Genomic DNA, 14,615 nt, shown 5'->3' on the forward strand with positions numbered 1-14,615 from the left:
TTTAAAGGAGCAAACCTATATGCAGAAAATCATTAGCAATATTAACAAAATGTACTGGATTAAATCGAGACTGAGAAGAACAATTTATAATTAAAAATTAAAAATCAAAAGGCAAAGGGTGATACTAATTAAAAAGCAAAGGAGGAGTATCTGTTTATTAGTGTATTATATTTTTTGTAAAAATATTAAATTTGCAAACAATTATTTGATGCAATCAACAAATCTCAAACTACACGTTTAGGTTTATCATCGTGAAGCATGTTCATAATTTCTTTAAATTATTCCCTTTAATAAACTATTTTCACGCCGCCCATGCCTGCATACCTTCGTTTTGTTACGCCTTTTTTTAACAAAGAAATAACTTCGCCAAATGTTTCTTCTTCTTTTTATCTTGTTTTGCTACATAAAAATCTTTCCTAATAACAAAGGAAAAAGGACCTATTGTGAAATCTCCGAGCTACCTTCTCAGAAAATCAGAAGAGTTGTTTTTCGTAGAAACTTTACTTTCTATTGGTAAACGCTACGAAAATGAACCCCAATATCTCGGATATTTAATGTCAATTTCGCGTGGCATCCTTCAGCCAATATCCCTTCCCTATTTTCAACCTTCGCTTGTCTAAGCCCTTCTAAATTCACAATCCGATATTCATTTCCAAGTTGGTTCCTGTGGCAAGCGGTCTTATCTTCGACAATCGGCGGTAAGTGGATTTTCAATTCACCCTTATTTATCTTTACACAGTGAGTCCTATATTAAATATTTTCTCTTTTGTCCAACAGACGTGTTCCACTTCGAAGGAACGAGGTCACTTCTGTTTGCCGATTAACCATTAGCCATTAACGATTAGCCATTAGCCATTAGCCATTATTTAATATTCACTATTCATTGTGCATTATTCATCATTCATCTCTACTACCGATTATTACCTGTGCTATTCCTGTTTGGCTGTTTATCTTCTCGTCTGCCGAAATCAACCCGAGACGGATTGAAAACCGTAATTCGTTGCTGTAGCTACCTGTTGCCGAGGACCAAGTGTCAAGTGACTTTATTGAAGGCCTAACGCCACTATCTGTATCCACCTGTGGCATATTAATTGTGAGTAGTAAATTTTATTGACTAAAGCTCAACTTTGATACCTAAACCGTAAGAATTTGATTTATAACGTTTAGTTTAGTGACCTTGCTGTTTATGGTTAAACGGAACGAACTATTATGAGTTTGAACCTACGATATAATATATGTATAAATTACGGACCATTTCTTTTATATTAATGTAGGGTATATTTATGTTAAATTTCATATATAGATTTGAGGTGATCACATTCAATAAAAAAATTTTTTGGTAAACGTTTAAGTGTTCTCAAGGCATAATAATAATTTGTTTGACGAATATTGACTATTATAATGTCCCTTGCTTTCTTCTATTCTTGAGAATACTACGTTATGCAGAATTACTTTCCCAAAAAAAATATTTTTTGTTTTTATTCGATTATAAATTAATCAATCACTTATCTCGTGTCATCTAACTGTGCCGTAAAGATTGTTATAGTGTATTTTTTTATATACCTCAATATAATTTTGTTGACGAACCTTTTGCTTTTTATTTTTATTGTTATGATATGAATATATATTATTGTGCATGGTGTATCTCTTTCAGGCATTTTTACTGATTTATGTTATTTGTTTTATCGTATAATTAGTGTATCTGTGTCGAAATATTGAGTGTGTACCGCACGATCAAGATACCTTTTCTCTCACGGTTTATTTTATTCTCGCGTATCTTAACTGTATCTTATCTTTCTCATTATCGTATTCTCTATGCCTTAAGGTTTCCCTGTTCCTCTAAAAATAGGGTGGTGCCCAAATAACTTTTCTTCTCTTATCTCTTATCTTCTCTTCTAACTTCTTGTCTTTGTGTCGTAAGTACTTCCTTAATTGATCCGTGATATTTGAGCTGTAACAAGAACCCCGACCAAGATACCTCTACCAGACTGAAGCCCGAGCCTAGTACCGTTCTTTGTGTAACCTTCAATCGATCATCCAGAGGGTACACAGAAAAGAATGGCGCCCAATGTGGTAGCTAACAGCAAGAAAATATCGTCCAATGTGGTAGCTAAATGGTAAAAAATAGCACCGCAACGCAGTCTTCAAATATAAGTATCTTCTCTTCTCTCGACTATTTTTTATCTAAACGAGTTTAAAAATGGATTCTTCTGTTATCTCTTATCTCAAGGTAAATCAGATCGATTACGAACTGAAAATCAGAGGTATTAAGTCAAATAGAACTCTTTCCGAAAAAAAATCTATCCTTAAGAAAGCCCTTCAGAAAGCCACTCCGATTATCGATCTAACGGAAAATCCCCTTATCTTTGAAGATGAATCAAGCCAGATCGAAACTATCTTTTCCGAAGTCGAAAATCTTATTTCTGAATTTGAAGGAAACCCTAGTGATTCTGTCTACAAAAGAACAAAGGCCCATTTATTGCATCTTTCCCTAAGACTACAACGTCTAACCCCAGATCCACAGAAACCTGTGGAATCGAATTTTAAAGACGAAGCTATCTCTACCTGCCTTCTGTTAGAAGCAAACCTAGATGATAAAATAATCACTACCGACTCGAATCCTGCATATATACCTTTAACTTCACAAGCTCCTATGCCAGCCATTAACCCTATCGTCCATGTTAATACTCCTGTCAATGTAGGTGATTGGAATATTAAATTTTCCGGTGATCCTAAGCATCTATTTAGTGTCTTGGAAAAAATTCAAAATCTTGCTGAATCGCGTGATATTCCCGATGCGATACTTTTCCGATCTGCCGTGGAATTTTTTTCAGGTAACGCAGCTAAATGGTTTAGCAGCGTTAAATCTAAACTTACCTCTTGGCCACAACTGGTCGAATTACTTAAATTCACATTCCTTCCGCATGGCTATGAAGACGAACTGTGGGATCAGATCAAAAGCCGTAAGCAAAGAAAAAATGAACCTTTCGTTCTGTATCAAGCAGACATACTTAATTTAATAAAGAGATTACCGAGACAGCCCTCCGAAAAAACCATAATCTCTTATATTCGTTCAAATCTCCTACCGGAATATTCTACTATGATAGCCACTAGTACGGTGGATACCGTAGACCAATTATCTTCTCTCATTAATACCGTCGAAATAAATGCTGCCTCAGTTTTCAAACGTGACCCTCCTTCTATTTCTAGCGTAGAAAACCAAAGGGATGCCCAGAGAAACCCTCCGAGACATTTTCAGTCCAGAAACAATTCTTCTAGTAATACCTTTCCCACGAACCGTTCTTCAGGCAAGAATTACGTACCTCCCTTAACTTCTAAGCCAAACTCTTCCACTGCGTGTTGGAATTGCCAAGGCAAAGGACACAGTCACCGTGAATGTCGTCGTCCGAGGAAAATATTTTGTTATCGATGTGGAAAATCTCAAGTTACCTTCCCACAATGTACAAATTGTAATCCTCCAAAAAACTAACGTACGGAATAAATACTATCGGCTATTCTATTCCCAGACATCCCAAAAAGTCCGATATCTCCCGATCCTCCAGTTATTCTTCAAATAGAATTCAGAATAGAAACTCCTACCGCTTTACCGAAAATGAGTGGAAAAATTACCTTACGGAAGTTAGAAACTTCTATCGTCTTCCTTCTCATAATAAAGTCTGTCCCCTTGTGATCTCTAAAAAGACTGATAAAAGACCCTACATATCTGTAAATATCTACAATCAAGATTTTACTGTACTATTGGATACCGGTTGTTCCATTACGTGTGCCGGACAACAAGGTCTCGCTTTTCTTAATCAAAATAAAATTCCAATAAATAAATCCGTTAACTCGACAGTTTCTCTAGCAGACGGTTCCAATAAAAAAGTAACTGGTCTCATAGATTTACCTATTCTTGCCGATAATGTCTTTAGAGTAATTCAATGCCTTGTAGTGCCTTCTTTACCGTGTTCTTTTATCCTTGGAAGTAATTTTGCTGAACAATTTTGTCTCTCAATTGATTTTAATACCAACCAATGGAATACTAAGTCCGACAAACCAAATCATCCTTTTCCTATGGCCAATCCAGAAGCTATCTTCCCGCATCTTTGTTCGTTAGAATCTCTTAGTCCAACCGACCGTACCTTAGCGAACAAAATTATTAATAACTTTAACGAAGTTAGTAGCGCTGAAGGTATAGGCCGCACAAATAAAATTCAAATGACAATAGATACCGGCGACTCAAAACCATTCAAGCGACGTCCTTTCCCTATGTCTCCATATATGTCGAATATCTTAAATAAGGAACTAGATTCAATGCTCCAGCTAGGTGTGATAGAACCCAGTTGTAGTTCTTGGTGTTCACCCGTTTTGTTGGTTAGGAAGAAAAATGACGAATTTCGTTTTTGTTTTGATGGTCGTACTTTAAACGATGTCACTAAACATGACACCTACCCGCTTCCAAATATCGATAGGATCCTCTCTCTTTTACGAGGTGCAAAATTTATCTCGTCTATTGATCTTAAGAAAGCTTTCTGGCAAATCCCCTTGGAAAAATCATCTCGTGAAAAAACTGCTTTCGCCGTAGTAGGTCGAGGGTTATTCCAATTTACCGTTATGCCTTTCGGTTTGTGTAATTCAGCACAAACACAACAACGTCTGGTAGATGCAATTTTCGGACCTGAATTCGAACCCTTTATTTTTTGTTATCTTGACGATATAATAGTATGTTCCCCTACCTTTGAAGAACATATCTCTCTTCTTTCTAAAGTTAAAGAAAAGCTAAAGGACGCAAATCTTACCATTAACGTAGATAAATGCGAGTTCTTCAAAACTTCCCTTAAGTTTCTCGGTTATATCGTTGGTGATAATTCTCTTCGGTCGGACCCCGAAAAAATATCTGCTATGATAACCTATCCCAGACCTACAAACACTACCGAAATTAAACGCTTCATTGGACTTTGCTCTTGGTACCGCCGTTTTATTAAAAATTTCTCTACCCTTGTCTCTCCAATAAACGATCTCCTAAAGGGTAAAGGAAAAGAAAAGAAACAAACCATTACTTGGAATCCTGAAGCTGAAAAGTCTTTTATCTTAATCAAGCAAGCCTTAGTATCTGCCCCCGTACTGGTTCAACCAGATTTTTCGAAACCCTTCGTCGTTCAAGCCGACGCCAGTGATACTGGAGTTGGAGCTGTTTTGACGCAAAAATTAGATGATAGCGAACAAGTTATATGTTACGCTAGTCGATCTCTGACTAAAGCCGAGCGAAATTTCTCTGTCACAGAACGTGAGTGCCTTGCCGTCCTTTTCGCCATTGAAAAATTTCGTCCGTACGTTGAAGGAACCAAGTTCACCGTCATCACTGACCACTATTCCCTTCTCTGGTTGACTACCCTCAAAAATCCCTCTGGTCGTCTTTGTCGTTGGGCCATGCGCCTCAAACAACATAACTTTACTCTTGTTCACCGAAAGGGATCCTGCCATAAAGTACCGGATGCACTCAGTAGAATGCACGAACAAGTCCCTCTGGACGAAACTCCTGTAAGTCCCGAATTAGCTTCTCTCGATGTTGATCTAAATAGAATCGAGCCCTGGTATGATAACTTACGGTCAAAAATTATCGCTAATCCAGATAACTTCCCCCAATGGAAAGTAGAAAATGAATATGTTTATAAGTATGTACCTACCTGTCTACCTTTTAAATCTAACGAAATAGAATGGAAAATTTTAGTACCTTCTCCCCAGAAACACGACGTTCTCAAATCCTGTCATGAACCTCCTACTTGTAGCCATTTAGGCTATTTTAAAACTTTATCCCGGGTCAAAGAGAGATTTTACTGGCCGAAGATGAGGAGAGACGTCCTCAAATACGTTCGTTCTTGCCAAGTCTGTGGAGCACAGAAAGCTCCAAATGTTCCTCAAATGGGTTTAATGGGAAATCAGAAGAAAGCCGAGTTCCCGTGGCAAATAATTGCTATTGATTTTATCGGTCCCCTCACGCGCAGTAAAAAAGGTTTCTCTTGGTTACTCGTCGTGACTGACTGGTTCTCTAAATATACGTTAATACAACCCCTACGCAAAGCTACCGCTCAGAATGTCGCTAACTTCCTAGAAAATAATGTTTTCTTAACTTTCGGTGTTCCCCAACACATCATATGCGACAATGCCTCTAATTTTAATAGCAAAATTCTTAAGAATCTTTGTCATGAATACAGAGTTCAAAAAATCTGGTTCACTGCCGTTTATTCCCCCCAATGCAACTTCGTAGAAAGAAGTAATCGTACCATTTGTACCGCTATTCGCAGCTATATTACCGAACATTCCGAATGGGATAGAGAAATTTTTAAAATTCAACAAGCTATTAATACCGCCCGCCATGAAGTTACTCAACACTCCCCAGCTTTTCTGAATTTTGCCCGCAACGTTCCCTTATTAGGAGATTATTATAATCGTCCCCATGACCAGCTCCAAAATATCGAATTCTCTCCCGGTAACAGAGACGAATATGCCTCTGAAATAACTGGATTGTCAACTGTCTTCAAGGAAGTCCAAACCCACCTATCTAAAGCCTATGAAAGAAATGCCAAATACTATAATCTCCGCAAACGAGATGTTCAATTTTCTGTTGGTGATACCGTGTGGCGCAAAAATATTGTTCTTAGTAGTGCTCCAAAACGTTTCATGTCTAAGCTTGCTCCCAAGTATGTCAAGGGTACAATATCTAAAAAATTCTCTCGTCTGGTGTATCAAATAAAAAACGAAGATGGTACTAATGCTGGACGCTGGCATATAAAAGATTTAAAGCCGTGTTATAGTGACTCTTTTGATTCCGAAGTCTCAGAAAATGAGCAAGAATAACTATTTACCATGCTAGAAATATATATATTATACCTTTTGTAACTGTCGTCTAACGCCCACATCTAACTTTATTGACTAGGAACTTTTACCTCCCATATCTATATATGTTATAATACGTCTGTAGTAAAAACGGTTATTTTACTATTTCCTACTATTTCTTATCTGACACTCATACATACATTGTTGTAACAAGATTCGTGAAAACACCTCTCATGTCTTTCTACCGATGTATCTTACCTGTCCATGTAAATTGATGTTTGTTGAGACCCCTATAATTCATGGTTAGTCTTAATTGCTTTGATTTCTACTTATCTATGTCTTTATTTTTACTTTCGACGTCATGCGATTTACCTTAAATTTTTCGTCCTATCTTATAACACACCTTACCTCATTGCGTTGATAAAATAATCGTTATATAGGCTGTGCTGTAGTCCTTACAAGCGAAGAAATCTTATCGTGTTACCTTTATTTAAAAATTTTTACCTTATCTTCAAATAAAAATGTAAGGATATCTTACCTGTTGGAAATATACCTTACCTTCCAACGAAAAATTTACCTTACCTTCAAATGAAAATTGAAGGGTACCTTATCTGTTGAAAATATACCTTATCTTCCAACAAAAATTGGAAAAGATTTACCTTACCTTCAAATGAAAATTGAAGGGTACCTTATCTGTTAGAAACACACCTTACCTTCCAAAGAAAATTGGAAACATATCGTATCTTGAATAAAACTACCTTGACTCCAAATGGAATAATTAAGGACTACCTTATTTAAGAAAACCTAAGATTTTCTTGCCTTTACCTTCTAAAAAGTACAATTGCCTTATACCTTATCTTTACTGATACAGTGTTTCTAACAAGACTTCCCCTAAATCCCTAAACACACTGTCCGGCTGTGACATCTCTGTCGTGTTTAGAATTCCCAAATCGTGTAGTACTCTCTTTCCTACTTGGTTTAACTTTTGATGTGAGACCCAACATAGAAATAACATCTTCTCTACCCCTTTTCGTCATAGAGATCAGCATCTGCCAGAGATACTAGGCACTGAGGAAGGCTAGGACTGATGTTAGCGGACGTTCGCCAGTTGACTCGCCGAAAATAGTATCTGGATCCTAGTTTCTATTGACCATCTGTGGTAAGAATTCAGTCGTTCTTCAACCGGAATGAGGCCAATTAAATGACTCTCTTAGTGTTAATTTTGGTGCCTAAGAGGTTAGTCCCATCAATACCAGAATAAATACCCTATGTGCACCTGAAAAATTATGTACCATATGTACCCCCTGCTCCTAAACCTCGGGTTTTTGCAACCACATTACTGAAATATAATTTTTAACTCTATTAAATCTCAATCTCTTGTTAATACTGCATAGACTTTTGATAATCATTAAGAGATACTAAGTACGCAAATCCTCATTACAATTCTCCTTGTTAGTTACAAACTCCCTACCTACCTAACCAAAACTTAACATTAGTCTTATTACCTTTATGCCGGGTTACGAAAAACGTTGGCATATTAATCGTCTATTATTACCGCTTATATTTCAATAAGTACCGTTATATGGATTTTTAGCTATCTTCTTACACCACTGAAACTAGGTTAAGTCTATCTTTCTAGTGATGATATCTAAGCAAAATACTCGGACTATCTATTGATACAGTGTTATTTAAACCAAGGTGCCTCACGTTAACAATCTCGCGACGAACTCACTCTCTCGCTCATTGTTTAACGATCTCCATATTGCCTTGTTTGCCTTACGTGTCCTATTTTGCTGTAACAATATCGAGCGGATACCCTCTTATACCTTTTGACACATAAGTGTATATATTAACATAGTTGTATAAAAATATTATATAGGTTAAATAAATTCATTAAGCTTGTACTTTCATACCTTTTGTAAAAATTATAATTATTAAGCATATACCTTTATAACTTTTGTAAAACTTGTAGAATTACTTTTATGTTTTGTCTATTGTGTTAGATAGATACTATTTAGTGTATCGTTTATGTTATGTTATAATGTTACTTGGTCATATTGTACGTATGTGTTATCGTAGTAACGTAAACTTTCCTTGTTTTTCTCAACTTGTCTTTACGATAGTTCTCCCATGCTTCCTTGTTTCACAGTTCCGATGCAAACTCAGTACACCCAGTTTACATCGTGGAAAGGGCTGTGAAGCATGTTCATAATTTCTTTAAATTATTCCCTTTAATAAACTATTTTCACGCCGCCCATGCCTGCATACCTTCGTTTTGTTACGCCTTTTTTTAACAAAGAAATAACTTCGCCAAATGTTTCTTCTTCTTTTTATCTTGTTTTGCTACATAAAAATCTTTCCTAATAACAAAGGAAAAAGGACCTATTGTGAAATCTCCGAGCTACCTTCTCAGAAAATCAGAAGAGTTGTTTTTCGTAGAAACTTTACTTTCTATTGGTAAACGCTACGAAAATGAACCCCAATATCTCGGATATTTAATGTCAATTTCGCGTGGCATCCTTCAGCCAATATCCCTTCCCTATTTTCAACCTTCGCTTGTCTAAGCCCTTCTAAATTCACAATCCGATATTCATTTCCAAGTTGGTTCCTGTGGCAAGCGGTCTTATCTTCGACAATCGGCGGTAAGTGGATTTTCAATTCACCCTTATTTATCTTTACACAGTGAGTCCTATATTAAATATTTTCTCTTTTGTCCAACAGACGTGTTCCACTTCGAAGGAACGAGGTCACTTCTGTTTGCCGATTAACCATTAGCCATTAACGATTAGCCATTAGCCATTAGCCATTATTTAATATTCACTATTCATTGTGCATTATTCATCATTCATCTCTACTACCGATTATTACCTGTGCTATTCCTGTTTGGCTGTTTATCTTCTCGTCTGCCGAAATCAACCCGAGACGGATTGAAAACCGTAATTCGTTGCTGTAGCTACCTGTTGCCGAGGACCAAGTGTCAAGTGACTTTATTGAAGGCCTAACGCCACTATCTGTATCCACCTGTGGCATATTAATTGTGAGTAGTAAATTTTATTGACTAAAGCTCAACTTTGATACCTAAACCGTAAGAATTTGATTTATAACGTTTAGTTTAGTGACCTTGCTGTTTATGGTTAAACGGAACGAACTATTATGAGTTTGAACCTACGATATAATATATGTATAAATTACGGACCATTTCTTTTATATTAATGTAGGGTATATTTATGTTAAATTTCATATATAGATTTGAGGTGATCACATTCAATAAAAAAATTTTTTGGTAAACGTTTAAGTGTTCTCAAGGCATAATAATAATTTGTTTGACGAATATTGACTATTATAATGTCCCTTGCTTTCTTCTATTCTTGAGAATACTACGTTATGCAGAATTACTTTCCCAAAAAAAATATTTTTTGTTTTTATTCGATTATAAATTAATCAATCACTTATCTCGTGTCATCTAACTGTGCCGTAAAGATTGTTATAGTGTATTTTTTTATATACCTCAATATAATTTTGTTGACGAACCTTTTGCTTTTTATTTTTATTGTTATGATATGAATATATATTATTGTGCATGGTGTATCTCTTTCAGGCATTTTTACTGATTTATGTTATTTGTTTTATCGTATAATTAGTGTATCTGTGTCGAAATATTGAGTGTGTACCGCACGATCAAGATACCTTTTCTCTCACGGTTTATTTTATTCTCGCGTATCTTAACTGTATCTTATCTTTCTCATTATCGTATTCTCTATGCCTTAAGGTTTCCCTGTTCCTCTAAAAATAGGGTGGTGCCCAAATAACTTTTCTTCTCTTATCTCTTATCTTCTCTTCTAACTTCTTGTCTTTGTGTCGTAAGTACTTCCTTAATTGATCCGTGATATTTGAGCTGTAACAAGAACCCCGACCAAGATACCTCTACCAGACTGAAGCCCGAGCCTAGTACCGTTCTTTGTGTAACCTTCAATCGATCATCCAGAGGGTACAATCGTTAGTACGCCTATGATTTTTAACACCCAATCTTTCTTTAAAATGTACAACATTAATGACGCAATTAAACAAATATTGATAAAACCTCAAATATATTGATTTTTGTTTATCTTTTATCCATTTAAAAATTAAATCACCCAACAAACAACTCGAAAGTGATAACGGAATCAAATTAGGGCAATTACAAGCATTTCACTGTCTGGTAGTATTCAGGAAACGAAAAAAACAACGGTAATATATTCATTAATTACACTAACCACTCGGGTGAATAAGTTCTATTTAAAATGATAGTTTACCTACACAATTACACCAATAATTGAAATAAAACATTGAGTACAATTAAAGAAATTTTTGGACTGGAACGATTTGTAAACAATCCAAAGGATGGGTGAAACAATATCTTATAAAATCATAGAATATATAAATATATTAAATTATTAAAGATCTTTCTAAAAAGCATATTAAGTATAAGATGTGCTCTTTAAAAATAACTGATCTAGAATTTACATTAGTTTTAAAATAAGAATTCGAATAAAACACTAGGGCGCGAGGAACCAAAACTATTGTTACGCCAGCCCGGCGTAACATTGGTTCGAAGTAAATTGTTTTATCCTTTGGACCTGACGTCTGGATATTGGCAGGTAGAATCGGACCCGGTAGATAAGGAGAATACATCTTTCACCACAGAATCTGGATTGTAACAGTTCAATGGTATACCATTTGAACTCTGTAATGCTCCTGCAACATTTGAAAGACTTAAGGAAAATGTGCTGAGAGGGTTATCTTAAAAAACGTGCCTGATGTATTTAGACGACATAATTGTCTTGAAGCAGACTTTGCAAGATTATCTGAAGAATTTCGATCATGTTTTTAATTGACTTGAAGCTGCCCAATTGATTTTAAACCCCAAGAAGTCCCAGGGCCTATTTCAAACTAAGGTCAATTCGGCAGAAAAAAATCTTTAGAATTTGAAAGACTAATCCAGATGGGATCCAACATTAAGTAGATATATGCTTCATGCGTTTCTATGAATATAACTCTACACTGAGTTATCCATATACATGATATGTCATTAGTTTTGTTTTTCATCTGTGTATAGATGAATGAAGGTATTATTAAATGCACCTTCAGTGCCTAAGAATTAAGCAAGGTAATTCTTGCTGTTTTAAGCCCCCTTCGGACTCGTTACCAGATTTTCTATGTTGGCTTGAACTGATCTTTCTGCTTGATAAGCTCATTGCATCGCCCATCATAGCAAGTGAAAAATATTTTCTGTAAGCTATTTATTCTTCATGTTTGGAATAAATTATTTTCATTGATTTTACCATGTGATTGGAGCCAGACTTGTTGATCTTCTTTTAAATGAGCAGGCCAGAACATTGCTCAAAGCATTTGGATTATACAACCGATAATGACATCAAGTTTCTCTTAAAGAAGCTTTTGGGTATGCTATGGGAACTTAATATTTACACAACATAACATTAGTAACATAATAAATTATTAACTAATACTATGTTCTCGAATCCTCAATCACTTAAAATTTATTTAAAAAAATTTGTTAAAATCCTTTACAATAGGTATATAATTAAAAAACCCAATCGGGCTAGGTCACGAAGACAAAACGTTTTCGGAATCCATATTCCATCATCAGTGTCTAGGTGTACATGTTTTGAGCCACTAAATATCTGGGTAAAAACTCGTTGAAAGTTATAGGTTACAATTTAGTTTACATTATTTAATCTTATATATTAGGATGTTAAAGTTACCAGATGATTTGATAACATGGCATCGTACGACTCCACATAAAGTTGCTGGTCCTGAGACAAAGTGTCTACCAAAGACACTTAGAGATATTTGGATTAACTTGGAGGAATTAAATTTTTCCAAATTACATTTATGAAGTGGGGTTCCATAATTCTTGCCAATAAAATACTTTTAACTACTTGAAATCTGAGAATTTCAAAAAATAACAGTAGGTAGAATTGTAATACCACTTTGGAATTTAGTAAAACGATGAGAAAGAGAGAGAACAATAAACCTTACCCTCTTTCCGCACGGTTTAAGGGAAAAGGTTAGGGATTTCCTAATAGTTCAGTCTCAAGTCTAGATCAGGTACATTTTCCTAGATATCTGTTTTAAAAAAACCATTGATGCTTATTATTGACCCAAAATCTATCTATATAAAAGGCTAGGATGTGAAATAACACCATTTGTCCAGTAAGGTATCGACGCCACCTAGGAAAGAAATCTTAACTACCAACATTTGAAATTTCAATCATATTTTGTTTTTAAAACGATACGGTTGATTTATTGCTAATTCATTCTACATTATTTACAGTAATTAATTTTTTCGCAAAATTGTAATACATATAGGTTACTGTAATTGTAAGGTAAGATCAATATCATATAATATACATATATTATATGTCAATGCGTAAGATAAACATACACTTACTATAAAAATAAAATGACGGTGAACAAACGTCAACGCTTTACCAAAATAAAATAAAATTTTATTTTGGTAATTATAATAGAATTACGTAGAATTAAATAACAATTAAATAAAATTAGGTAAAATTAAATAAAACTAAGTAAAAATAAATAAAATTAAGTAAAAGCTATACCTGTAAAAACGCTGCTATACCGTATCTGCTTAATTTCCTATGTAAAATCCCAAAAGAAAATGCTAGGTTCATTCTGCTCATTTTTTGAGCGTTTTATCGTGGGAGTAAAATAGTTCGTTGAATCGTGATGTATGATACATCATTGGAAAGGAGAGGGGGTAGTGAATATGTTGAGAGAAAAAACACACATTGCGACATTGCTAAGAGTGCATTACATCATATCTCCTTTGTTATTGGTATTGGAGCGCGTGATACGTTAAATGAAAGGGAAGGATATCACAAATATATCAAGATAGAAAAAACAAACAAGGAGACTACCAAAAGGGCACTACACAGTGTCTTCATTATTAATAAACGTATAGTTGCATACGAGATGTCATAGGACACTAGATATAAAAATAGTTTAACGAAGAGACAAATTTTGATTTATTGACTTAAAGAAGGCCTCTGACTGAGTACAAAATAAACAACTGAACTAATTTTAACAGGCGACATCGCAAATAAAAAGGGAGGATATAACGAATATATTCAGATAGAAAAAAAACAAACAAGGTGACTACCAAAATTGCACTACACAGTATTTTCATTATTAATGAACGTATAGCGACATACGAGATATCATAGGACACTATAGATAAAAAAGTTTTACTTAAGGCAAGCTTTGATTTATTGAGTTAAAGAAGGCCTCTAGCTGTGTACAAAATAAACAACTCATCAAATTTTAACATGCGACATATCAAATAAAAGGGGCGGATATAACGAATATATTTATATAGAAAAAAAACATGGCAACTACTAAAGGGGCACTACACAGTAACTTCATTATTAATGAACGTATAGCAACATACGAGATATCATAGGGCACTATGGCATACTAAAGATCACTACCGAACTACGCGGATGTTCCCGACGAACAGTACTTTTTAAAAGTTCAAAAAGTCTTTTTCAAAAATCACTGCTGAATTTATTTTTTTTAATCTCACACCGTGACAATAACTGTAGCGAGATAAAATAAAACGAGCGGTTTGAATTTATATAAATATATTTATTTATAAGTTTACAGTTCGGTACTCTCTTATCAACTAAACTAACTCATAACATCGTTACATATATATACCAAAAGTATTATTCTAGAATAATCCAAATTAGTCCCACCTC

The 14,615-nt window shown here is 34.9% G+C and overlaps 1 protein-coding gene across 1 annotated transcript; it reads left to right on the plus strand.

Moving 5' to 3' along the window:
- Positions 1-322: 322 nt before the first annotated feature.
- On the plus strand, positions 323-3,490 carry LOC140434482 (uncharacterized). Its single transcript, XM_072522789.1, has 2 exons — positions 323-698; positions 778-3,490. The coding sequence occupies exon 2, from the start codon at positions 2,201-2,203 to the stop codon at positions 3,488-3,490; it is 1,290 nt and encodes a 429-aa protein (XP_072378890.1). The 5' UTR covers positions 323-698; positions 778-2,200.
- The last annotated feature ends 11,125 nt before the right edge of the window (positions 3,491-14,615 follow it).

Source organism: Diabrotica undecimpunctata, chromosome 1, assembly GCF_040954645.1.
Source record: "Diabrotica undecimpunctata isolate CICGRU chromosome 1, icDiaUnde3, whole genome shotgun sequence".
Lineage (NCBI taxonomy): Eukaryota > Metazoa > Arthropoda > Insecta > Coleoptera > Chrysomelidae > Diabrotica > Diabrotica undecimpunctata.